We start from the raw sequence: 27259 nt of genomic DNA on the forward strand, positions 1-27259 counted from the left end.
CCCTCCTTTTCCTTCGGGACCAAAATCTTCCTCCCAGTAAAGAAAATGGGGGGAAATACAGAACCAAGTCAGAAAGCCTGGATTCTCTGCTACCAATTATTTGGCGAATCCCGAACTAGTCCTTTACCCTCTTAGTCTCATTTCCTCATCTGTTCATTGTGGTTAAAGAAATAATTATCCTGATGGAAGAATTCAAGGAGGTAATGGAGATTATTTGTGACATGCATAAAAATGTATGCCGTTAAAATATATGACGTTGGGCTTGCCTGGTGGCGCAGTGGTTGAGGGTCCGCCTGCCGACGCAGGGGACATGGGTTCGTGCCCCGGTCCGGGAGGATCCCACATGCCGCGGAGCGGCTGGGCCCGTGAGCCATGGCCGCTGAGCCTGCGCGTCCGGAGCCTGTGCTCCGCAACGGGAAAGGCCACAACAGTGAGAGGCCCGCGTACCGCAAAAAAAAAAATATATATATATATATATATGATGTTGTTGATATTCTGGAAGGAAAGTGCTATATCCCTCCTCCCATCCCCTAAAACTAGGCTTTCTCAACCTCAGCACTCTTGACATTTTGGCCCAGGGAGTTCTTTGCTGTGGGGTGTCCTGTGCGCTGGAAGAAGCTTAGCAGCACCCCTGGCCTCTGCCCACTAGATGGGAACATCCCTACTATCGTGACAACTAAAAATGTTTTAAAGCATCGCCACATGTGCCTTGGAGGCAGAATTGCCCCAGTGGAGTGCCGCTGTCCTGCACTGAATGCTTTGTTAGCCTCTCTTTTATAAAAGTCTTTCTCTCTACCTCTTCCTGTATTCAGAAACCATCCGTCCTGAGCACTGGGCTAGGACAGGTGGAATGACAGTGAATAAGACGTAGCCTTCATCCTTAAGGAGTTGCCAGCCACAAATAACTGTTGACCACATGGAAGGAGTGACTGTCAGTGGGTCTGTAGAAGCCACAGCAGCATAGAGGCGAGAGGGCATGAAGTGTCCAGGAAGGAGGTGGCCTAGGGTGTGTGTGATCATCTGGGGTGGCTCGTCGGAGGAACTGGCCAGGTTTCCTGAAGGCCAGTCCGCTGATCTTAGAAGCGGGCGGTCCTGAGCACCTCGGAGTCCTGCGTGTTGCGTGCACACACAGCACTGCAGAGCCCCAGGCAGCCTGTGCGGAATCAACCAGGCGGCGCCACGGGAGGAGGTCTCACTCTGCGTCCAGCAAGCTTCCGGCTCTGCTGAACCTGCACAGTTGATTGAGAGAGGAGAGTATAACCCTGCATTTCAACAGTTGGACCCTTACATATCTTTGGTAATTTTTCAGTCCAGACTTAGGTGTTGCTTGTCTGCACTGTGGCCCTCCCAAATTTAATAGGTGGAAGGGCTGGTCTTCACTCCCAGTTACTGGTAACTAATGCAGGGAGGCAGACTGAGAGAGTTTAACAGTGAGTTTTCTTTACTATCAGGGAGATAAGATTAAGGTACAGAAGGCTGGCAGGCTTTACATGTCCCCTGGGGGGTGTGGACAGGGGAGGGTCATGGCAGTATCTTCTTGGTATACTGTCTTCTCGGGTTTTTGCTAACAGCTTCCTCTCTTTTACGTCACTCGATCATTACAACAAACCAGTAGATTAGAGTTGGGCAGATATTCTCAGCTTTCATTGAATGAGTGAGGAAGACGAGGTCCAGAGAGAGTGTTTTGCACAAGGTGACATTAGCTGCTGGTGGCAGAGCTAAGGCCAGTCCAAGTTCCCCTTCAGCCTTGCTCGTTTCCCCCACCACGGGGAAGAGGATATGTGAAGAAGGACGGGATTTTGCTGAGGTCATCAAGAAGCAGGGAAGAATGTTAAAGCTGAGTTCAAAAATTATTTGCCGCATGCCTTCCATGGGACCAACTCGGTGTGTGGGCCCCAAGAGAAGACGTTTCCCCCAAAGAGCTTCCACAGCACTGCATGGGAGCGGGGGTCACATTCCCAAGCCGCTCCCCAGCCATCAGACAGGACCTGGCCCAGAGCTGGCATGCCCAGTTTTCATAGACATGATACCGGGGTCCAGAGCAGGAGGAGATGGGGGTGCTGGGGAAGAGTAATAGTCCCTTGAAGGAGGGAAGGGCCTCTCAGTGACAGCTCATTTTTCCAGCCAGGAAGCAGCAGGAGGTCCTGGAGGAAGTAGGGACCCCAGCTAGACCCACAGCTCACAAAGGACTAGAGGTCACAGATGCTCGCCAAGCATGCTGCCCGTCCCCACCATGTGCAGCAGGTTGAACTTGACCCCGTAGTTGTGCCAAGCAAAGGGAAGAAGCCGATGGCCAGTCGAGATCCTGGCTGCAGGGTGCCTCGAGGGAGAGGCTGCTGTGAGCAGAAAACCTTTCCCAAGGACAAGCACGTCCACGTTGCGTTCCTGACTCAGGGCCCAGCTGACCATTTGAGAGGCGAGAGGAGCAGAACCTGTAAACGGCAGAGCCTGCCTCCCAAAGGCCGCCTTGGATCTCTCGAGGTCACAGGCAGCCTTTATGTCCCTCGGACGTACAGCTTCTTATGAAACTGATCACCACCACCCGTATGAAGGTCCTCCTCGGATCCCAGAACTGAGCCGAATCCTGGGGCGGCCTCAGCAAAATTACAAAGTAGGTGGCATAGTAAGAGGTTCAGCCTACGGTCTAGTCTCAGCACGAGTGTTCCCTTTCATCCGAAGGAGCTTCTTCTCTGCCTAAAAAGATGAAATTAACTCCTCTGAGGTAACTGTTGGTGTTCAGGACTCTGCAGAGTTCAGCGCTTAGTTGTGCCTTACACACTCAAAGTGCCACGTGCACCCTGGGGCTGGAGTCATCAGGAAGACTGTATGGACGAGCTGGGTGTCCAAAGAAGGGAGGACTGGGGCAGGCAGGGGGAGGCGGGAGGAAGTCAGAGTGAGCCCAGGCCTGGAGGAGGACGAGGGCGTCTCCTGGGACGCCGAGCCCTGCGCATTGGAACCAAGAGAGTGCCCGGGGAAGGTCAGCTCGCCGTCTTCAGTCACTTGGAAAATGCCTGCTGTTTCCCCACCACCAAGTGCCCGCTGAGCCCAGGCCACTGCAGGGCACCATCTGCCTCAGTGGACTCCTGGGCCCCTGGCCCACGTGCAACTCAGCGTAAGAGAGCAACGTGACCAGGGGCCGAGCAGGTCGTAGAGATGGGAGGACAGAGAGGGTGTGTCCCATGGAGAGATGTGAATCGAGGGCGGTCGACCCCAGGCCAGGTCCTTCCTGCAGAATTCCAGAATGCTGAGTGGGTCCAGCTGCTGGGAGAAGAGCATGTGGGGCCGTCCGGGAGCGCGGCAGACAAATGTGGTGAGAGGTTGCCTGCTGAGCCCTCCCGGGTCCTAGGAGTAAGGAAGCTGCCAACAGCATTTACCCAACAGGGCAAGTAGGCTGCCCGACTGCCCGGCCAGGCGTGCGCTGAAGCCAGTACAATCCGCAGGATCCCGGACTGAGTCTGGAGGGCCTCACCCCTGCCCTCCCTCCTCCCAGAGTGCGAGGAGCAAGAGGCCCTCGGCTTGTAGCCAGGCTTCAGAACAGCCAGAAAGAAATGGAAACACTTATTCCTCATCCCAAATACAAATGATTAATTCTAGTTCAGCTTAATTCTTTCTCCACGAAGACTCCCTGATTACCCCAGCCAACCTCAACATCTTTCCCTCCAGTTTCTTTCAGCATGTTTACCACCTTTATCACATACTGCCGTGTGGTTTACTTCTTCTGTACGCTTCTCTCCTCTTCAAGTGCGGATGCTTTTAGAAAATCCAGACCACGTCTGACTTTTTATTCCAGTGTCCCACTCAGTATATGTGTAGGACATACACGTATACCCAGACATACACATACACATATACCCAGAATAAAAACTGGGTGTTCAGTGCTAGATGTAGCATTTTAGGGTGGGTGAGTTGTTGAAGTCATGGCTCATATCTCTAAAGACAGGAAGATAAAGTTCTTCATCTATATGATTCTTAACTGGGCAGCTATCATGATAGTAGCTAACAATACATGTGCCCTTATGTTCTGCCAGGCACTGTTCTCACTGCTCTCATGGGCCATTACATTTCGTCTTCACACTAACCCTCTAAAAGGGATACTTCTATGATCCCCACTTGACAGATGAAGATACTGCCGTGCAAGTTTATGTTACTTGCCCCAAATCACATATGCAGCTATAAGTGATCACGTCATGATTCAAACCCAGGTCTGCGTGGCCTGAGACACTCCCCCTTTTAACTCTGGAGCCAAATAATGCTTGTGGTGCCGAGTGTATATGATTTGGCCGTTGAATTAAGACAGATGCCCCTGTGTATGGAAATAATGAGGGAAGGCTCTGCAGAGGAAGCAGGAATGAGCCTTGGTGGGTGGACAGAATGTGGGGGGCAGAGAAGAGGAGTATCCCAGGTGCGAATAAGAATGCACAGAACTGAAGATGCTGAGATGGCTCGTGTGCTGCCAGTCACTGTTCTTTAGTCTGTGCTTGGCCCCTGACCTTGAGCTCCAGCGTGCCTGTGCAGGAGGGGGTGGGCTCTCCCCCTCCCCTGTTCCACTCCTTTGCCGTGTGGCACTCACTGCTTGTCTTGTGTTTTTCAGCTTTGACCCGAAGAGAGCAGTGCAGCAGCTCCGAGCGTGCGGGGTGTTGGAGACCATTCGGATCAGCGCAGCTGGCTACCCGTCCAGGTACCGCGGCCCCTGGAGCCTGGCTCCCCAGGGAACCCTCTTATGTGCTGTCCCCCAAGACAGAGCCTCCAGAAATGTTCCCCAACACTGAGGGCTCAAGCAGGGTGCTGACAGATAAAAGAATTTCAGTTTGGGCTGAGAAATATGGGTGTCAACGGTAACATCCTCCTGGACAGCTTTTCAGATTTCAACTTGGCATTGGTCTGGGTGTCGGGCTGGCTGGAGTTGCCAAGGGGATTTCTCCTGTGCCCAAGTCCTACCTTGTCCTCTTTACCGTTTGCTTGTTTGTTCTTTATTGTGGCAAAATACACTAACATTTACCATCTTGATCATTTTTAAGTGTGCAGTTCAGTGGTACCAAGTCCATTCATACTTGTACAAGCATCACCACTGTTCATCCACAGAACTCTTTCATCTTGCAAAACGGAAACTGTGCCCATTAAGCACTACTCACCATTGCCTCCATTGGCAGCCAGCATTCTACTTTCTGTCTCTATGATTTTGATGACTCTACACTGATGATTCGTGTAAGTGGAATCATGCAGTACTTGTCTTTTAGTGCGTGGCCTATTTCACTTCTCATAATGTCTTTAAAATTCATCCATGTTGTAGCATGTGTCAGAACTTCCTTTTCTAAGGCTGAATAATATTCCCTTATATGTAGAGACCACATTTTGTTTATCTATTCATCTGTCAATGGACCCCTTTACCTTTTAATATAGAATCAGATATATGACGGAAAATGTCATTTCTTTGAGCTAAAAGACCGCTATCACGATCTGATGTGCATTGTGGATAGGCCGTTGAGCCGCCCCAGTGTCTGTTAAGCTGTGCCAAGACCGTGGATCCCCTCTGCTGGACACTGGCCTGAAATAGGGGTGGGGTACAGATAGCGACCAACTAGCCCCCGTGAAATCACGTAAGCCAAACATCTTCTGCCAGGAACTGGAGCTGAACAGGGCACTGTAGCAACCCGGAGCCTGTGGTATTTCCCACAGGGACCCACCTGTCTGAAGAAGGTCCTCTAAGTGTCAGAAGGAGGAAGGAGCCAGAAATGGGGAGGAGGAGAGGCAGCCCAGCCCCCCTCCTGCCATCTCCACCTGGCACTTTCCCACTGCAGCTGAGGAAACATCCATATGCAGTGGTCAGTTACCCAGAAACAACTTAACCATCAACGGCTCCCAGATGTTGCACCTGGGAAGGAAGTTGCTGATGGAATTAGGAATTTGCATTTGACCTGGAAGGTGCAAAGAACTGTCACTAATCTGCAACATCCATGCAGCTTCTCAAAACCCAGCAGGTTCAAGCATTGCTCAGAATGATCTGCTCCAGCTGGAGGTAGAAGGCTGCTCTTACTGTCTTTCACCCACATCTCTCTTCTTAGAAAACAGACAAGGAGTGTCCTGGGGCTCCATCTCATTTTTGGACCTTGGGGTCTGAACACATCTGGCTGACAACTCCACGATTAATGAGGTGGGCCGCGCTTGCCCTTCTTAGGTGAAGGCTCTGTGCTCCTTCTTCCTGCCCTGCAGCGTCCACATCAGCCTTTTGATTGAGCAGAAGGGGCTCAGGCTGCGGGCACGGTGGTTCAATCTTGAGTTCAAGTATTGTAGCCTGGCTGATTGGATGGCCTTTCAGTGATGGTCCAAGCACAGGGTTCAGACCAGGCATAGTTTGTTCCACTTAAGAACTTGACAAGGACGCTAGGGAGCTGTCGAACCACTGGTTTTCAAACCGTGTTCTACTGGCAGCCGGGCCCCACTCCGGCTCCTGGCTCTTCTATCTGCTGGGCTCCCGGAAAGGTTTCTTTAATCCCCCATCTTGAGTCCAGTGTCTCTCAAAACTGCATCGCAACCCACTAGGGGGTCAGGAAAGCAATTTAATGGGCTGTGGCCAACATCTTGTTTGTTTAACGAAATAACTTCAGGTGGAAAATAGAAGGTGGCAGTTTGCGGCAGAAAGTGTGTTGTGGCCTGAGCTCACTTTAGCTGTACGTGTAGGTGTGGGTGCTTCCTGATTTAACATGCACCTTCACCAGGGGGGCCCCGAGAAGGAAGTGAGCTGCCCAGGGTCACCAGCTGGCTGTGCTCGGGCTGGACTAGAATCACCCTGCCCTGCTCTGCTGGGTGGTGGTTGGCAAACATCTTAACTGCTTACGTCAGTGAAGCGTTTCTTCACTCTTCTTCCAAACAGGTGTCTCGGAGGAGTGAGGGGACAGGTGGGGTCCTGTGGGCTGGGCCCAGGCTGGAGGCCTGGTGTGGAGCTGCTCCCTGCCCTCTCCAGCTTGTAAATAAAAGACCAGACTGCAGAAGCGCGGCCTGGACTGGAGCCGTCAGAACCTGGTGGTTGGACCTTGGGCTTCAGAGTCAGGCCTAGATTTCAGTGTCAGCTCCCAGACTCCTAGGCTGGGTGACCACAGGCGAGTAAATTAATCTCTCTGAGCCTGGGTTCCCTCATTATTTAGTAGAATGGTCATACTTACTTCATGGACTGTTGTGATAAATGAGGTAATGCATCTGAAGTCCTCAGCACAGGCACATAAGCATTTAATAACATATTTATTCCTCATCCAGATATGAGCGAGAAGCTGCATCCTTCTGGGGTAATTATCAGGGTAGGACATGTCTATATCAGACATTTCTAGCTTTGTTTTTGTGAAATCCTGATGTACCTGGTCGCCTCAAAAGAGCATTCTGGAGTTTTCAGAACTCTCCAAGCAATTGAAAAGGTCAGTCTCAGAATTGTCTAAAGTACGTCAAAACAGAGTAGAGCTGAGATGTCCCATGTTAAACTGTTGAGGGTCCCTGTGCAGGAAACTTAGGGATCACGGGTCCTCACAAGCATACCTGTGCTGTACAGTGCAGAGGTCTGGAGGTAAGCAGAGAAACCCAGGCGCTCATCTTTTTATGTAACATATAATGGGTGCTAATGCTGGGCCTGTCCAATGGGAGGCGTGAACATTGGGACCCTTTGAAAATGAGATAGTCTAAGGTAGATGGAAGCTTGGGGACCCGTCTCAGTATATAAGGAGCCCCCTGTTTCGCCAAGAACTTTCTAACAGAATGAATTGTTTAATAGTAGGACAAATGGCTTGCAGAGGGCATGACCCTCTTTTCTTGGAGAACGTCAAGGAAAGGCTAGAAGTCTTTGAGTCTGACATGCTGAACTGTAGACCATGCTTCAGGCAGAGGCCCCTGCTCACCTCTGTCACCTCCGATCCACCCATGGAGCTTCCTCGCAGCCTCACTGTGAAAGCAATCGGAGTGACAGCGTGTGCCACCCACTGGTTTTGCTGACACAGTACAAAACCATCTGTTTTGGAGGTGGAAGAGGTCTCCTGTGGTCTCCCATGAGTTTTTGTAGCATGAGAAGTTTTTGTTTTTGAGAACTCTCCCATGAGAGTTTTTGTAGCATGAGAAGGTTTTCTTGCCTTCATGGTATCCCTTTCTCCTGTTAATCTGTCCTTCCACAGCATGTCTCATCCCGTATCGAGCATCTAGCTCCATGCCGATTGCTCTGAGGGGATTCAGGATGTAAGGCATGGCCTCTGCCCACCAGGAGCTCACAGTCTAGGAGGAGTGAGTGCTACACGCCTAAAGCAGTTAGAGAACAACTGACTGTTGTAGGTGCAAGTTTAGGAGGAAAACATGTCTTCATGGAGGAGGTAAGACGTGAGCTGGACCTTGAAGGGTGAGGAGTATTCGGATTGATGCGGAGGCAGCGGGAGGTTACGGCCAGTCAGGGCGCGGCGTGTGGTCCAGATCTGGAAGGGGTGGTAGGTTGCTCTTCCTGTCCAGTGATGGGGGAGATCAGCTCAGTGCCCGTTCCCCCTGCTCAGTCCTCCAGTCTTAGCGTGCCAGGGGTGCTTTTCGCCTCATCCAGACAGCCCCTTCCTTGGCAGCCAAGAGAATGCATTCCCTCCGAGTCTTTCGATTCATGTGGAGAACCACTTCTGCTGTTCATTCCACCTGGCTGCAGACAGAGTTGCCAGTGAAGTGGAGACGCCCACAGACTTGCTGGCCTCTTATGGGGCAGCTGATGGGTGTCTTCCCTTCCTCCCTAATTGTTTCAGACTTATTCCCAGCAGATAATTACAAGGGCATCTGTACCTTTTGCTTTTGTAATTGCAAAACACAGTTGGATGATGGAAAGGTATTGTAGGGAAGGAAAGAAAGCCTGGTATTTTCTGGTATCACAGAAGATGTTACTTAATGCTGTGATTTAAATGTTTGAGATTAGATCCAGAACACTGCGTTCCATATCCTCCTCCTGTTTGCTATCGTAGCAGATTTTGCTGAAGGGTCAAAGAGAGGATTTCCTCCCCAAACTGCCATTTGAAATACTAACTTTTGGAAAGAGGCACCATAGTGTTGTGCCACCTTTGTTAGTGTTGAGACGGAGTTGAATCCTCCATATTATTTCAGTTGGATCCTAACTTCTCCCCGCCGCCAAGTCACAGCACCTCGGGTGGCATTTCTTTGGAAGGTGAGTGGTGAGAGGGAAGGGCTGCGGGGCAAACCGCCACACCCGGAGTCTCTGGCTCTGCACGTGGCCTGACTTTCGGTAGCTGCCAGCCTTGGTAGCCACGTAGAGTGACCTCGCTGGTTGAAAACAAAATGCTACCTAACTGCTTCATCCAGAAGCCTGGTGTGTGTCTGCTGTGTCTGGGGGTGAAGTGAGTGAGGTTTAACGGATACTGTGTGCCTGTCAAGGTGTTTGCCACTGAAGGAAACACACAGGTGTCACGTGTGCTCCCTCAGTGTAGAGGTGAGCAGTCGTTTTGTTGACCTGACTCGAGGAGCCTTCGTGGGACCAGAGGGTCATCACAAAAAGCCTTCAGCTCCCGTGGCTGCTGAGACGCAGTGCGGCCAGGTGATGCCACGTGCGTGAGCTCGTCAGGCAGCCGTAGCTTTGCACAGCTGTCTCCAAAGGAAGCTTGAATGGCTTCTTTGATTACGGGGATTACAACTCATAACATTTGCCTACATTTCTCCTTCTGTGGCCAGAGGGCAGGTATCACTTTACAGGGAAGAACATGGCAAAGGGAAAGGGAACGCATGGTCCAGGGTGGCAGGGACGTGTGATGAAATGTCCAGGGGGCTCTTCCCCAAGGAGCCCGAGCCAAAAGCAGCCCTTTTCAGCTGGGATCTCAGGCCAGGTCCCTGCATCCAGCCTACCGATGCCCTGGGTGTGCAGCTCTTAGCCCTGTTCCGAAATTAATAGATGCCAGTGCCCACACAGCCCACCAAGCCAGAGAGGATGAATGCAGAGTCGCTGGCCAGCCGCGGCCTCCGACGCTCCCTCACCCCGGTCTCAGGCTTCAGTGTACCTGTCTGTTTTTATCCTCCCTAAGAACTATGGCCCTCTGTGAGTCTGATTTAAAATGAAAATGTATCATTCAAGTTGAAATGCGACAGTGGCTAAGAAAAATGTCCATGATCACGTCCATGAAGCACCGTGATAAATGTGCTGTCCAGGAAGACAAGCTCGTCCCCCAGCACCTGACTCCCAGCCCCCCACCCCCACCCCGGGAGGTGTCTTACGCTTGTGCAGTCACCTGTCTCCCTCCTCGGGGGGCTTCAGAGCAACTTTGTGTCCTGGAGGAATTGTGAAGCAAATTCCACTTAAGCAAAACAAGCGTGTGGTGGGGGCGAGGAGAGAGGGGATCTGCTTGAATATGCAGTATTTATATCCTAGGAAAAAAACTCACCGTAACTCTTCACTCTACCTCACAGTCATGTCAGAAAAACTCATTGGTGCTTTCCGAAAAGACTTCCACTCCTTCCTCAGCTTCACCCCCTGCCCCATAGGGACTAAGTAGCATAGGATTGGAGAACTGGATGGAGGCTTGAGAAATTGCTTGGTTCACCTTCCTATTTAATCATGATTAAACAAAGGGACACATAGTTACTCGCCTTGCTTTTAAAAATCCTACCAAGAAAGAAGAATTTGGAACTTATTTTGCAGCAAAATAATTTTTTATCTCAGCTCTTCCTGCCCTTAGTTCTGGCCCTTTCTCCCCTGAGCGCTGTGCTCATTTCCGGGCACCAGGGTCTGACACAGGGTTCTTGACCACGGCTGCACATCACGGTCACGTGGAAGCGTTCCCAGAAGCCAGGAGCCGCCTCAGACTCAGAGTCTGCCTTCGACAAGACTTCCCAGGTGATTTTTAGATGCATCCTGCCCTGCAGCTGTCGCCCAAAGGGAAGTGTTGGCCCCTGGTAAACCGCAGCCACTTGACTGAGGGCAGTGCAAGACGCCTAGATTTGCCTCTGTCCTCACCTGGCGTCTCGGCTCCAGCATGGAGCCAGTGGGGAAGGCTTGTGTCTCCCTTCCCCTGCAGTAGGGCTTAGCGACCTTCAGACCCAGGGCCACCTTGGGGTCTCAGCCTGTGTTCCCCTGAGAGGCCCAGGACGTACGTGGGGGATAAAGGGAGAGGCAAATACGGGGTATCCGTGGCGGGGTGAGCACCCTGTCACCTTTGCACTGGGAACCCATGCGTGAGTATCATCTTTCTATAAATTGGCCTATTCTGGATATTTCATATAAATGGAATCACACATGTGATCAACATGTGGCCTTTTATGTCAGGTTTCTTACACTTCGGATAATATTTTCAAGGTTCCTCCATCTTGTAGCATGCATCAGAACGTTATTCCTTTATAATGCTTAACACTATTTTATTATAAGAATATACCACGTATTATTTTACCCATTCATCAGTTGATGGGCATTTGGATTTTTTATTTAATTTTTTAACATCTTTGTTAGAGTATAATTGCTTTACAATGGTGTGTCAGTTTCTGCTTTATAACAAAGTGAATCAGTTATACATATGTCCCCATATCTCTTCCCTCTTGCATCTCCCTCCCTCCCACTGTCCCTATCCCACCCCTCTAGGTGGTCACAAAGCACTGAGCTGATCTCCCTGTGCTATGCGGCTGCTTCCCACTAGCTATCTGTTTTACGTTTGGTAGTGTACATATGTCCATGCCACTCTCTCACTTTGTCCCAGCTTACCCTTCCCCCTCCCCGTATCCTCAAGTCCATGCTCTAGTAGGTCTGTGTCTTTATTCCTGTCTTGCCCCTAGGTTCTTCTGACCATTTTCTTTTTTTCCTCTTTCTGACTTACTTCACTCTGTATGACAGTCTCTAGGTCCATCCACCTCACTACAAATAACTCAGTTTTGTTCCTTTTTATGGCTGAGTAATATTCCATTGTATATATGTGCCACATCTTCTTTATCCATTCATCTGTTGATGGACACTTAGGTTGCTTCCATGTCCTGGCTATTGTAAATAGAGCTGCAATGAACATTTTGGTACATGACTCCTTTTGAATTACGGTTTTCTCAGGGTATATGCCCAGTAGTGGGATTGCTGGGTCATATGGTAGTTCTAGTTTTAGTTTCTAAGGAACCTCCATACTGTTCTCCATAGTGGCTGTATCCATTTACATTCCCACAAACAGTGCAAGAGTGTCAGTGCCTTTTCTCCACATCCTCTCCAGCATTTATTGTTTCTAGATTTTTTGATGATGGCCATTCTGACTGGTGTGAGGTGATACCTCATTGTGGTTTTGATTTGCATTTCTCTAATGATTAGTGATGTTGAGCATTGTTTCATGTGTTTGTTTCTTTGGAGAAATGTCTGTTTAGGTCTTCTGCGCACTTTTCGATTGGGTTGTTTGTTTTTTTGATATTGAGCTGCATGAGCTGCTTTTATGTTTTGGAGATTAATCCTTTGTCAGTTGCTTCATTTGCAAATATTATCTCCCATTCTGAGGGTTGTCTTTTCATCTTGTTTATGGTTTCCCTTGCTGTGCAAAAGCTTTGAAGTTTCATTAGGTCCCATTTGTTTATTTTTGTTTCCATTTCTCTAGGAGGTGGGTCAAAAAGGATCTTGCTGTGATTTATGTCAAAGAGTGTTCTTCTTATGTTTTCTTCTAAGAGTTTGATGGTGTCTGGCCTTACATTTAGGTCTTTAATCCATTTTGAGTTTATTTTTGTGTATGGTGTTAGGGAGTATTCTAATTTCATTCTTCTACATGTTGCTGTCCAGTTTTCCCAGCACCACGTATTGAAGAGTCTGTCTTTTCTCCACTGTATATTCTTGCCTCCTTTATCAAAGAGAAGGTGACCATATGTGTGTGGGTTTATCTCTGGGCTTTCTGTCCTGTTCCATTGATCTATATTTCTGTTTTTGTTCCAGTACCATACTGTCTTGATTACTGTAGCTTTATAGTATAGTCTGAAGTCCGGGAGCCTGATTCCTCCAGCTCCGTTTTTGTTTCTCAAGACTGCTTTGGCTATTCGGGGTCTTTTGTGTTTCCATACAAATTCTGAAATTTTTTGTTCTAGTTCTGTGAAAAATTCCAGTGGTAGTTTGATAGGGATTGCATTGAATCTGTAGATTGCTTTGGGTAGAAGAGTCATTTCCACAACGTTGATTCTTCCAATCCAAGAACATGGTATATCTCTCCATCTATTTGTATCATCTTTAATTTCTTTCATCAGTGTCTTATAGTTTTCTGCATACAGGTCTTTTGTCTCCTTAGGTAGGTTTATTCATAGATATTTTATTCTTTTTGTTGCAGTGGTAAATGGGAGTGCTTTCTTAATTTCACTTTCAGATTTTTCATCATGTATAGGAATGCAAGAGATTTCTGTGCATTAATTTTGTATCCTGCTACTTTACCAAATTCATTGATTAGCTCTAGTAGTTTTCTGGTAGCATCTTTAGGATTCTCTATGTATAGTATCATGTCATCAGCAAAGAGTGACAGCTTTACTTCTTGTCCGATTTGGATTTCTTTTATTTCTTTTTCTTCTCTGATTGCTGTGGCTAAAACTTCCAAAACTATGTTGAATAATAGTGGTGAGAGTGGGCAACCTTGTCTTGTTCCTGATCTTAGTGGGAATGGTTTCAGTTTTTCACCATTGAGGACGATGTTGGCTGTGTGTTTTTCATATATGGCCTTTATTATATTGGGGAAAGTTCCCTCTATGCCTGCTTTCTGGAGGGTTTTTGTCATAAATGGTTGTTGAATTTTGTCAAAAGCTTACTCTGCATCGATTGAGATGATCATATGGTTTTTCTCCTTCAATTTGTGTAAATGGTGTATCACGTTGATTGATTTGCATATATTGAAGAATCCTTGCATTCCTGGGATAAACCCTACTTGATCATGGTGTATGATCCTTTTAATGTGCTGTTGGATTCTGTTTGCTAGTACTTTGTTGAGGATTTTTGCATCTATGTTCATCAGTGATATTGGTCTGTAGTTTTCTTTCTTTGTGACATCTTTGTCTGGTTTTGGTATCCGAGTGATGGTGGCCTCGTAGAATGAGTTTGGGAGAGTTCCTCCCTCTGCTATATTTTGGAAGAGTTTGAGAAGGATAGGTGTTAGCTCTTCTCTAAATGTTTGATAGGACTCACCTGTGAAGCCATCTGGTCCTGGGCTTTTGTTTGTTGGAAGATTTTTAATCACAGTTTCAATTTCAGTGCTTGTTATTGTCTGTTTATATTTTCTATTTCTTCCTGGTTCATTCTCAGAAGGTTGTGCATTTCTAAGAATTTGTCCATTTCTTCCAGGTTGTCCATTTTACTGGCATGTAGTTGCTTGTAGTAATCTCTCATGATCCTTTGTATTTCTGCAGTGTCAGTTGTTACCTCTCCTTTTTCATTTCTAATTCTGTTGATTTGAGTCTTCTCCCTTTTTTTCTTGATGAGTCTGGCTAATGTTTTATCAATTTTGTTTATCTTCTCAAAGAACCAGCTTTTAGTTTTATTGATCTTTGCTATCGTTTCCTTCATTTCTTTTTCATTTATTTCCGTCTGATCTTTATGATTTCTTTCCTTCTGCTAACTTTGGGGGGGTTTTGTTCTTCTTTCTCTGATTGTTTTAGGTGTAAGGTTAGGTTGTTTATTTGAGGTGTTTCTTATTTCTTAAAGTAGGCTTGTATAGCTTTAAACTTCCCTCTTAGAACTGCTTTTGCTGCATCCCATAGCTTTTGGGTTGTTGTGTGTTCATTGTCATTTGTTTCTAGGTATTTTTGATTTCCTTTTTGATTTCTTCAGTGATCTCTTAGTTATTAAGTAGTGTGTTGTTTAGCCTCCTTGTGTTTGTATTTCTTACAGAGTTTTTCCTGTAATTGATATCTAGTCTCATAGCGTTGTGGTCGGAAAAGATACTTGATACAATTTCAATTTTCCTAAATTTACCAAGGCTTGATTTGTGACCCAAGATATGATCTATCCTGGAGAATGTTCCATGAGCACTTGAGAAGAATGTGTATTCTGTTGTTTTTGGATGGAATGTCCTATAAATATCAATTAAGTCCATCTTGTTTAATGTATCATTTAAAGCTTGTCTTTTTTATTTATTTTCATTTTGGATGATCTGTCCATTGGTGAAAGTGGGGTGTTAAAGTCCCCTACTATGATTGTGTTACTGTCGACTTCCCCTTTTATGGCTGTTAGTATTTGCCTTATGTATTGAGCTGCTTCTTCGTTGGGTGCGTAAGTATTTACAATTGTTATATCTTCTTCTTGGATCGATCCCTTGATCATTATGTAGTGTCCCTCTTTGTCTCTTGTAATAGTCTTTGTTTTAAAGTCTGTTTTGTCTGATATGAGAATTGCTACTCCAGCTTTCTTTTGGTTTCCATTGGCATGGAATATCTTTTTCCATCCCCTCACTTTCAGTCTGTATGTGTTCCTAGGTCTGAAGTGGGTCTCTTGTGGCCAGCATATATATGGGTCTTGTTTTTGTATGCACATTTGGATTATTTCCACTTCTTAACGAGTATGAATAATACTGCTCTGAATATTCATGCACATAGTTTTGTATGCATGTATATTTTATTTCTCCTATTTATACCTAGAGGTAGGATTGCTGGGTAATATGATAACTCTTTACTCTGTCAAGAAACTGCCACTGTTTTCCAGCATGGCTGCACCATTCTACATTCTCACCAGCAATGGATGGGGCTTCCCATATCTATACCTTCTTGCCAACACTTGTTATTGTCTGTCTTTTTTTGTTATAGCCATCCTAGTGGGTGTCAAGTGGCATCCCACTGTGATTTGATTTGCATTTCTCTGATGATTAATGAAGTTGAGCATCCTTCCATGTGCTTATTGGCCATTCGTATATCTTCTTTGGAGAAATGGTATGCAAATCACTGGCCCATTTTTAAATTGGGTTAGTTGTCTCTTTGGTGTTGAGTTGTAGGAGTTCCTTACATATTCTAGATACTAGATCCTTATCAGACATATGCCTGGCAGATATTTTCTCGCATTCTGTGGGGTGACTTTTCACTTTCTCGACGGTGTCTTTTGAAGCATAAAAGCTTTTCATTTAGCAGTAGTCCAATGTATCTGTTTTTTCCTCTGAGATTGTCTGCCCAATCCAAGGCCACAAAGATTTACCCTTATGTTTTCTTCTCAGAGTTGTGTAGGTTTAGGTTTTTAATCCATTTGGGGTTGGTGTGTGTGTAAGGTGAGGTAGAGGCCCAGCCTCATCTTCTGCGTGCAGATGCCAGTTGTGCCAGCGCCATTTGTTGAAAAGACCGTGTTGACTCCTGCTAGGCAAGATACGGCGGCGCCAGCCCAGTTCAGGGTGCCGAAACAGATCCCTTAAGAGTTCAGCGATCAGATGACATCCTCACAGATAGCAAGGGGTGGAGTCGCCACACCACACGGCCAGGGGTTAAGGACGCCTTCGCTTGTGAGTCTGCTACAAAGTGCCCTCTCCTCAGACTTCGGTCTCTTGTGTTCCTTGGAAAATCTGGTCCGTCCTTGATACAGTTCCAAGCAAAACTCCTGCATGCAACGTCATTTATTTCTCCGCTGGGTTGTTTCTTCAAAAGGGAGAACAAGAGAAGAGTATGGTGCGTGGTGTCTATCATGAAAATTGTTTCTGCAACTCGTATCTAGACAGACTCTGTTGGTCCTGGTTAACGGGCACCTCAGCATGACTAAACACCTCTGCCCCGCAAATGTCTGTTGGCCTGTGTGTGAAACACTGGAGGGGACCAGCCCCCCACCCCGGCCCCTGGAGCTCACAGGCTCCTGAAGGTTCTCAAACTAGAAGAGAAGCATTACCCCTTATGTTCCGTGTCGGCATGACCAGGATCTTTGCCTAAGTTGAATGTCACAGGGCCGTGAGATATGTCAAAGTACAGGTTAACCCACCTAATCCTGACCTGAAAAGCCCTGATGGATTCGTCAACTTTTTCTTAGGGGTCCTTGTGATAATCTGACATGCCATCTTCAGGGATTCCTCTTGTGGCTGATGTCAGAGAAGTTGTGGGACTTAGCCTCATACTCTGGTCTTACTGGAGAGATTCAGAGCTTGTCTATACCAGCCAGTCCCCGCATGAGGAAGCCTGTCCAAGAGAAGGAAGCAAAGTGCGGCCACCTTGGCAGATCCACCCCATTGTACACACTGGTCCATTGGGGCCCTGCAGGCAGGCGTGTTCTGTGGGGCGTCCCCACATGTAGATGTTAGGTGCAGTATCAGGCTCCAGATGGGAACTCAGTCAAGCAAACATCCCCCCACTGCATGTGCTCCACCACACACTGTCTTGAGGAGCTTGTAACGAGGAAGCACCTTTCCAGACTGGTGGGCTCTGCTGAACCCTTGACCTGGTGCAGCTCATCCACCATGCCTGCTCCCACTTCTTCCCAGGAGCCGTCACAGGTCCTGGGCTTTCCCCACACCCAGCTGTGACGGCTCTACCGGTTGGCATGCCTGCTCCCCAGCAGACCAGAGACACATAGGGTGAAGCAGGCCTCACTTTCGGAGAAAACACAATATTAAAGTCTGGGACATTCAGCCAGACCCTAGGCATGCGAGTCTGAATCCAGAGAGAACAGGGCTGAGTGAATCCTGTCTCTGAGGCCCCTACGACTCCACGTAGCCCAGGGTTGGGGCCACAGTTGAGGCCTGGAATACACTTAGGATGGGAGCTCTTCTCCCACTGCTAATATGGAATAGAATGGAAGAGCAGCTGGGCCCAGGGTGGGCTTAAAAGACACCCCCAGGCCATCGGCCACAGAGATGCCTGGGAGAGGGTGTCTCCAGGGCCACCCAACGAGGGGGGGACGAGGGGGGGACGGGACCGGAGGAAGCAGATTCACACTGCAGAGGCGGATGGCAGTCGTGGTCCATTGTTCTTAAGGTTCCTTGGACTAGGACTGTGTTCTGTAATACACATTCCACACATGTTTGGGAACATTTTTGCATATCTTAATGAAGGGGTGGTGGGTAACGGTGGAATGCTCTGTGTCCTGGGGAACTGTCCCACACACTGAGGAAGTGTCTGCCCCAGAGCCATTCCTGCCCTCCTTGAGAAACTCTGGTAGAGAGAAAAGTTTAACACTGGGTTCCAGCCATTTTAAAGCTCAGAAAATACCGAGTTTTTAAGATGTAGTAAGTGACTGCAGGTAAAGATACCATGCATGATAGGCGCTGGGAGGTTTAAAAAAAGTATCGGAAGACGTATCCGAGCTTGGCCGGAGGCACAAATCCAGCAGAGAAGCTAGCATGTACAAAAAAATATCCACAGTACAATGCAGAAAGCTGTGTCCCCCAGGGAAACGGGAATACTTCAAATGCTATGAGAGAGAGAGGTTTCATGGTACGTAAGCTCCAGGGGAAACCTTGGGTACCTGTGGTGATAATAAGCGGTCTTTCCTAACTTTTACACGGGCACAGAAGACCTCCATCCAGATGTTCCTGCCAAAACAGAAAGTCTTGTTAAGAAATTCTACTTTTGGAAAAAGAATCACATATTCTATTTAGATTCCCTTGGAAGGTTTTCCTCTTACGGATGAGGGAGGCTTTCCTGTGAAGATTTCATTTCTAAGAGCACAGAGGTCCACAGAAAACGGAATCCACGTTTGATTCTGGGTCCTTCGGTGAAGGACACGTACCTGCCTGGACCCTGTTGTGGTACCCCATGAGGGAGCGCCCACCCAAGCCCTTCTCTGTGGAAGGGCTGCGTTCTGCAGCATCCTCCTCCCCCATGGGTGTCACCTTGATGCAGGCATCTGAGGAAGCCTTTCAGAGAAATGGGGCAGGGCTTGGATGGGAAGGGAGAGTCACTTAGGTCTTTAGGAAGCGTTGCAGCTTTCCAAACCCTCCACATCCGTGAACTCACTGGCTACTGAAGTCCTGGGAGGTACTCGTGAGGTGGGTGATGTTCTCTCCACTTGCAGACAGGGGAGGTGAGGTGTCCAGTCTGTGACTTGCCTAAGGTCACCCTGCCAGTCAGTGTCAGAGCGGGCTTCTCTGCTCCCGTCCTCCAAGTTTTTTCTGTATTGCGGTCACATCTCCCTCCTCCCTCGTCATCTCCTGGAGCCTGTAACCTCCCAGAGTTATAGAACTGTCAGCAGTAAGTGGTTTTCAAATTAGAAGCATTGAAGGTTTTTAGCCCAGTGAAATGCTGCTCTAATTATTCCCCCAGAGAAATTGCAAACTCATAGTGAGAAACCAGACAGATGAGGACATGGCTAACCGAACTGCAGGAGGTGGAAAGTGGCCTCAGAAAGCCACGCCGAAAGTGCTGAGCCACCTTGAAGGGAGAGCCCACACCCCGCTGGGCGGGCAGGAAGGAGGGCATGACCCGGGTGAAACACTGATGGTGGGCGTGGGGAGTAAGGACACTTTTCATTCTCTTGGATTCTTGCCCAGATCCATCTTGCCCCATGTGGAAGTATCAGCAAACGGAATGGTCTATGTTTAAAACTTGGGGGCTGGTGCAGAAAGAGCCTAGAAAAAATTCAACAGCGTTTGCATGTATTAAAAACAAAATGGGGCTTCCCTGGTGGCTCAGTGGTTGAGAGTCCGCCTGCCGATGCAGGGGACACGGATTCGTGTCCTGGTCCGGGAGGATCCCACATGCTGCGGAGCGGCTGGGCCCGTGAGCCATGGCCGCTGAGCCTGCGTGTCCGGAGCCTGTGCTCCGCAACAGGAGAGGCCACAACAGTGGAAGGCCCGCGTACCGCAAAAAAAAAAAAAAAAAAAAAAAAAAACTGCACGTCTAATTTGCAGCTTATCCATCCAGCTCTCTGTTCCTGGGCCGCCAGTATTAGGTCGGTCAGGGCTTTGGAGTTTTCTTGACATTTACTGTGCCTGATTGAAATCATTGAAGTAACGTTTAGCTGGGCAAATAATAAGTGTTTCCATTTTTAAAGCCTCCTGGTAGAGATTTCCAGTAATTAGGTGGGTTTGGTTCACGGTCCCAAAGGGCACAGAGCAGCAGAAACGCTACCTGGGCCCGATCCCAGCACCCTCTGCCGCCCCCTCCCGAAGAGGGGAACCCACACATTGTGAGCCTGCGGAGCAGGGCCATGCGCACACCTGGTCAGCTCCGAGCAGAACAGATGCTGTCTTTCCCCTGTGACCTTGCATTTGTGACAGACAGGACACATTGAAAAGGTAAAGGGCATGGAAACAAAGTATATTATTAGTGGATGTCACGGTCTGGGGGGAGGGGAGAACAGGGAGTGACTGATACTAGGTGTCGGGTTTCGTTTGGGGGTGATGGAAATGTTCTGGAATTCAACATTGGGGATAGTTGCACGACTTTGTGAAGGTACTAAAAAACTATTGAATTGTATACTTTTAAAAAGGTACATCTTTACAGTATGTGTGTTATATCTCAAGCTGTTATTTAAAAAAAGGTAAGGCACAAGCCATTTTATGTAGAGGAAAAAAAAGATGGAAAAAAAAGCCATTTTGTTATTTGCACCTTCTCTGAGACCCATGGCTGTGTTAGAAGTCTTCCACCAAACCAGGCGAGTGTCTTCAAAGGCATGGAGAGGCTCTGAGCTCAGTCTGTTTTCCTTCTCGTCCCAGGGAGTGGAGATGGGTGGCCTGGGAGGGAGGGGGAACCCAAGGACCACACTGGCATGCGACTGTGGAGGGCAAGGGGAGCAGCTCGCAGTGGCCCCTGATATTCCACAGTACTCATTTCTTTGGACAAAATTTCTAAAGGATCCCTTTTAAAAGCGAATGGGCTCCAGGAGAAGGGATGCAATCCGTTTATTCTGCATTAATACTTTAGAATGAGGGAGATTGAGTAACTGGACAGTCACTCAGCAAGGCCGCAGGTGATGGTAAATGGTAACACACGATCTCAAGGCGGCACCTACATGATTTCCAAATGGGCACCGTGGACAGCATGTGGACCTCAAGACAGAGTGTGTGTGTAGCATCTCCTGATGCCTCCGAGGACTCGGAAGGAGTGGGGACAGATGGGCCGAATTCACCTTCAGAGGGACTTAGACTGCAAATTCAAAGTCTCCATAGAGTAGGATTGTGCTGCAACAGAACATGAGTTCCACGCAAAGGCTGTGCGCGTCCCCTGAAAACCGAGATGAGAAGCGAGGAAAATATGAGCGTCCGTGTGAACCGAGGTCGCTTTCAGGAGAAAGGGTCAGAGCCCCCCTGGAAAATGACGTCTTTGGTCATTGAAAAGACTGCATTTGTTTAAGTAGAGATCTCCTCAGAGGCCAAGGGATAAACTCAAGGCTCTCTTAAAGATTTCCTTCCAGAATGTACCAGAACGGCACTTACTTAAAAGGTAGTGAAATTATAAGTGCTCTTTATTTTATGTGCGTTGATGGACATTTTCTTTACAGTGGGCCTGCATTACTCTAATAAGCAGCGGGGGTGGTGTGGAATCATAAAGTATACTTGCGGGAGAAAAATGGCTCCTTCTAAACTATACCAACATGTGTGAACAGTGTATCTCCAGGGGTTAGAATATGACCTCTCTTTATTTGCTAACATACACTTTTCTGCATTAGAAAGTTTTCAGTGAGCTATATTAGCTTTAGTTTTATAAGAAGAAAAATCAAGCTGCCTTCCAGGTAAGGCTCCCCCATTCCAGCAGCAGTGGAGTGGAGCTCCACGTTTTGGGGCAGAAACCCCCCGTGAGTGGTTCTGCCTCTGGTCAGCCCTCCCAGGGGAGCCTCCAATGCTTCCTTTTTCTTTCAGTCTTCCAGCCATGATTCTATAACTTAACTACACACTGAAATTCTCAGAAGGCATCAAGGGAGAACAGAATGCCCCAGAACGTGTTTTGCTGCTCTAAGAAGGGCTTTGTGCCAGGCATATTGACCCCATGGGGCGCTGTCTGAGATCACCCATGGCCCTTGTGTGGCCGAGAGGCAGGATGTGTCCCCTGATGCACCGGTTTTCCCTCCAGGTGGGCCTACCATGACTTCTACAACCGGTATCGGGTGCTGGTCAAGAAGAAAGAGCTAGCCAACACAGACAAAAAGGCCATCTGCAAGTCTGTGCTGGAGAGCCTCATTAAGGTGAGTTGCGCACGGACGGCTGGGCTCCAGGGGAGGCTCAGCCGCCCTGGGATTAGGGGCGTGGGGGAGGTGTTAGCTGCCTTTCTGGTCTTCATCCCTCGTATTGAAACTGTTCCTGAGATATTAATCCATTTGCCTGTGTCAGCAACTGTAAAGGAGAAGCCCCTTCACCTGCCCGGAGAACTTTCTAGCCTTTCCCACATCACAGCTCACATAGAAAATGAAATTGTTTATACAGCACGCTGGGGGTCGTGATGAGGCTGCTCCTGGCTACAAGCTGCTGGCCGGGATCTCTGGCTTCCCCAAAGCCTGGGGCTCCACAGCGCAGCCTGCCGGCGCCAGTGCACCCACCCGGGGGCTCTGATGTGGAGCCCGGGCACAGCCTGGGAGCCAGCGGAGGGGAAAATAGCTGTGCTTCCGGTAGCTTCCTCACTGCAGAGCCGGCCTCAGGCCCACCCCCAGATGCTTGTTTTAAATAAGGCAGTGGATTTCATTTTATTTGAAACAATCTGAACTCAACAGCTGACACTTGGGACTGGAGAACTATAGCAGAGCTCTTGGGGGCCTTTAGTGAGGGACAGATCCTTGACTATTTCTTAGTTCCAGAGTATCCAGGGATTACAGCAGAGTATGGTACTTGATGGTCTCAATAAAGGGCTAAATTATATCAGAAATCTTCCTTTAAGAAGGTAAGAGAATTACATCTAAATTTTTTAATTTCTAAGTATTGTTTTGCTAGGAGAATCTATTCATCGGGAGTATAGCTCATTGCCAGGTGATCAGCTTTTACGGTCATATGTTATTTTGTGACAGTGACACAGTCACCCTCAGCATTGTCTTAGCAGCTCAAGTCTGTAGCTGCAGACAGTGCAGAGTACTGTGCTAAATATTCCATAGAGTGAAAGGATGACAATCTCGTTAATTGAAGGTTGCAGTTGGTTCTCTGGACTCTGGTTAATTGAGGTTTTTGCTGTGGTATATCCGTCGGTGTTTACATTTCAACGTGTCCTCTTTCAACGGGTGAGAAAAATGTGTTCAAGGTCAGCTGATTCTGGTTGACGTGGAGCGTCGGGAGTCTTCCTTCTCTACTGGTACCGGGAGCCCCTTCGTGTAATCAAGGGTCACAAGTAGCCCGCTCTGCCGTGGGGCTGCCTTCTCCTTTCTCCAGACTGTAGTTCCACACTTCCTCTGCCTTCCCTGGATTTCTCCAAGTTTCCAGCAGAACTGCTGCTTCCCAAACAGAGGGTACTCTGGAGGGGGCCCAGGTCCGACTGGCTGACTCAGCTTACCCCACTCTGCTCCCCTCCAGCTGGCAGGACCGAGTACCACTGCTCTGTCCCGCTCGTGATACGCTCAGGCTGCTGGCTTGTTAATGCCCAGCTTCCATGCCGACTCTGCCCTCCCGGTTTCCTCAATCCAGCGCTCTCTGAGCCCATACCATGCTGTCCTGTGCTCCAGATGTGTCTCCTTTCTTTCAGAGGATGGTCTTTGTATTGACACTCTCCCCTAGTTATGAGTACTGAGCCTGACACACAGAAGTAACTCACCAAACATTTGTGGAATGAGTGAACAGGTGAATTCCCTAAAGTATGTGAATACGTGCTGTTTCCTCTGCCTGAAGTGCTTTTTCCTTCTTTTACCTGTCCGGCCAGGTTTTACTTTCCCTCTAGATTGAGCTCTAAAATGCTTTCTGGTCTTTGAAGCCTGTTCCTAGCCTCCCAGTCGGAGTTAGTCACTGGCTAACACTTCTCAACTTCTGTCTTCCATTTTTGCATTTCTCCTCTTGTATTGTAGTTAAGGGCTTCTTTTTCATTTCACCAGACTCTGAACAACTAAATGGCAAGGACCCCACTGTCATTTGTTCCTGGCACAATAACTGGTCATCACAGGAGCTCTGATGTGAGCTCTTTGTGAGCTCTTTTGCTCTTTGTGCAGGTGGCTGCATGGGTGACATGAGCTTGTCCTGATGGAACCTGCCACCAGTAGCTCACGGTTATTAAGCACTTACTAGGAGTCAGACACTTTTCTAACTGCTTCACACGCTTCATCTCATCCTAACAGTTCCTCACGAGAAAGATACAACATGATGCCCATTTCACAGCTGAGGAAAACTGAGGCACAGGCAGCCGATATAAATTGCCCAAGGCGACTCAGGAGCCCCCACAGTCTAAACCACATCACCCGCTGAGTCTGACTGATTAATTAATGTCACTGTATAATTACCCTTCTTAGAGATGGAATAAGGATCAGTGCTTTAAGACTTACCTAGAGACCTTCTATTTCCTTTTTTGGTTTGTTTTTTCCCTTTTTTGGGGACCACATCTTCTGGTCACCAATGCTAAGTGACTTGGGACTTCAAGCAACTGAGACTCTGCAAAGCCACACGTTAGAGTAAAATGGCACATTCCAGCTCCCTGCCCTCTCCAGGAACGTGCTTAGTACATTTTATTTTATTTTATTTTATTTATTTATTTTAACACCTTTATTGGAGTATAATTGCTTTACAATGGTGTGTTAGTTTCTGCTTTATAACAAAGTGAATCAGTTATACATATACACATGTTCCCATATCTCTTCCCTCTTGAGTCTCCCTCCCTCCCACCCTCCCTATCCCACCCCTCCAGGGGTTCACAAAGCACCGAGCTGATCTCCCTGTGCTATGCGGCTGCTTCCCACTAGCTATCTATTCTACATTTGGTAGTGTATATATGTCCAGGCTACTCTCTCACTTTGTCACAGCCTACCCTTCCCCCTCCCCACATCCTCAAGTCCATTCTCTAGTAGGTCTGCGTCTCCATTCCCGTCTTACCCCTAGGTTCTTCATGACTATTTTTTTCTTAGATTCCATATATATGTGTTAGCATATGGTATTTGTTTTTCTCTTTCTGACTTACTTCACTCTGTATGACAGACTCTAGGTCCATCCACCTCACAACAAATAACTCAATTTCGTTTCTTTTTATGGCTGAGTAATATTCCATTGTATATATGTGCCACATCTTCTTTATCCATTCATCTGTTGATGGACACTTAGGTTGCTTCCATGTCCTGGCTATTGTAAATAGAGCTGCAATGAACATTTTGGTACATGACTCTTTGAATTATGGTTTTCTCAGGGTATATGCCCAGTACTGGGATTGCTAGGTCGTATGGTAGTGCTATTTGTAGTTTTTTAAGGAACCTCCATACTGTTCTCCATAGTGGCTGTATCAATTCACATTCCCACCAGCAGTGCAAGAGTGTTCCCTTTTCTCCACACCCTCTCCAGCATTTATTGTTTTTAGATTTTTTGAAGAAGGCCATTCTGACTGGTGTGAGACGATACCTCATTGTGGTTTTGATTTGCATTTCTCTAATGATTAATGATGTTGAGCATTCTTTCATGTGTTTGTTGGCAATCTGTATTTGTTCTTTGGAGAAATGTCTATTTAGGTCTTCTGCCCATTTTTGGATTGGGTTGTTTGTTTTATTGTTATTGAGCTGCATGAACTGCTTGTAAAGTTTGGAGATTAATCCTTTGTGAGTTGCTTCATTTGCAAATATTTTCTCCCATTCTGAGGGTTGTCTTTTCGTCTTGTTTATGGTTTCCCTTGCTGCGCAAAAGCTTTGAAGTTTCATTAGGTCCCATTTGTTTATTTTTGTTTTTATTTCCATTTCTCTAGGAGGTGGGTCAACAAGGATCTTGCTGTGATTTATGTCATAGTACATTTTAGAGCAGAGTGATTAGGAGAGAAGCAGTGACGAAGGCGGCCTGTAGGCCGGGCAGTAGGCGCTCACCAGCCACATCCATTGGCCGGCAGCCACGGGGCAGGGGCTGCATCATGAGGTTGCTCACGATTGATAGTCTCATCCTGCAAGGATTGTAGGAATACCTCCATCTTTAGCCTGAATTTTTTTTTCTTTAACTCCTCAAATGTTTATTGAGTTCTTCCTATGTACTAACCTGGAGTGGTCAGTGTGAGGGTTATTGAAAGAGTGTACTAGATGGGCCCTGCCCTCCAGGACAGATGGTCATCTAGTGTGGTTATAGACATCACTGGCCGTCATGCAAACCTGAACCTTCATCCTGACCGTGAAGGAGCATATTAACAAGCATCTCCTGAGACCCAGAGAGCATGAGGAAATATGTATGTGAGGCGTATGAGAAGGAGGTGGTATTACAGAAGCGGCGTGGTGTAGTAAGAGACCTCTGGTCTGGGAGTCCTGGGTCTCGGGTTCTATTCCTTGATATTTTCAGTGAGACCTTTGGCAAGTCACCTCAACATTCTAGGCATCTGTAAAAATAAAAGCAGTGGCTTGGGGTAGATTGCTAAGATTCCTTTCTACTCCCTCAGTCTCTGATTACTGGAGAAGGGTTCTCAAAAGATAACCTCTGATTGGTATGTGAAGAGTATAGCCAGTTCTAGGGGTTACAGAGAGCAGGCCTGGGGTAGAAGTTCTCAAGACACCTGGGGGAAGGGGAGTGCAGCCATCAGGGCAGTGGTGATGGCTGTAGCAGGCAGGACCTTCAGAGAGATCCTCATTTGTAAACACTGTGTCCCTGCGAACCAGACTGCCCTTTCCCTGGTGGTTTTTTCCAGCATAGGAGACGGAGCCTGTGTGCTGTGGCTCCTGAGATGCAGCAGGCACCCCCCAGGCCCTCGCTCTGCTAAAGGCCCAGTAGCCAGCCTTGTCCCCCGACTGAGGGCTGAGCCGCCCACCTTTTGCTTCTGGAGCCCTGCTCACCGAAGAGGAGTCTCCCCAGCAGGGTAGTGATGCAGGCAAGGCCTCGGCCGCCTCAGAGCTTCCCCACCCAGCCCAGCCCCTGTTCCTCCCGGCGTGAGCTGAGGGCCCTGAGCAGATGCAGGGATGAGAACCAGGGCCTCGCAGCTCGCTCCTCCCAGCTTCACCGGCAGCCCGACCATGGAGGGGACAGTCAGTGACGGTCTAGCCAGATGCTGTGTCCCAGCTCAGCCATGGCTCAGGCAGCCTGGCTTTCCTGCGCGTGGAGCCAGGTTCCCGTTAGCCGTCCAGGGCTTGGCCGTGAAGAGTGGCGACTCAGCATTATTTCAGAGCCATTTGTCAACGTGAAGTGTATTCTCGTGTGTGTGTTTTCCTTAGACCTTGGCTCGTTATCTCCTCCTTATGGTCTGCATGCCAAGGGAGCAAAATTATCGTGAGTTACCTATCGAATATTGTAGCCCAGGCTCGTCCGCATACACGTGGCTGGGTCATCTTCCCTTATCCACCAGGGTGAGCGCAGGGAAG

The 27259-nt window shown here is 48.0% G+C and overlaps 1 protein-coding gene across 3 annotated transcripts in view; it reads left to right on the forward strand.

Annotated features, from left to right (window-relative positions):
* The window catches only part of MYO5B (myosin VB), a 387764-nt gene that overhangs the window by 300339 nt on the left and 60166 nt on the right, over positions 1-27259 (forward strand). For all 3 annotated transcript variants that reach the window (XM_060121183.1, XM_060121181.1, XM_060121182.1), the window contains 2 exons: positions 4592-4678; positions 21901-22012. In XM_060121183.1, coding sequence (XP_059977166.1) covers positions 4592-4678; positions 21901-22012 — 199 coding nt within the window. The remainder of the gene's footprint in view (positions 1-4591; positions 4679-21900; positions 22013-27259) is intronic.

The sequence above is a fragment of the Lagenorhynchus albirostris genome, chromosome 14, assembly GCF_949774975.1.
Source record: "Lagenorhynchus albirostris chromosome 14, mLagAlb1.1, whole genome shotgun sequence".
NCBI classification, from domain to species: Eukaryota; Metazoa; Chordata; class Mammalia; order Artiodactyla; family Delphinidae; genus Lagenorhynchus; species Lagenorhynchus albirostris.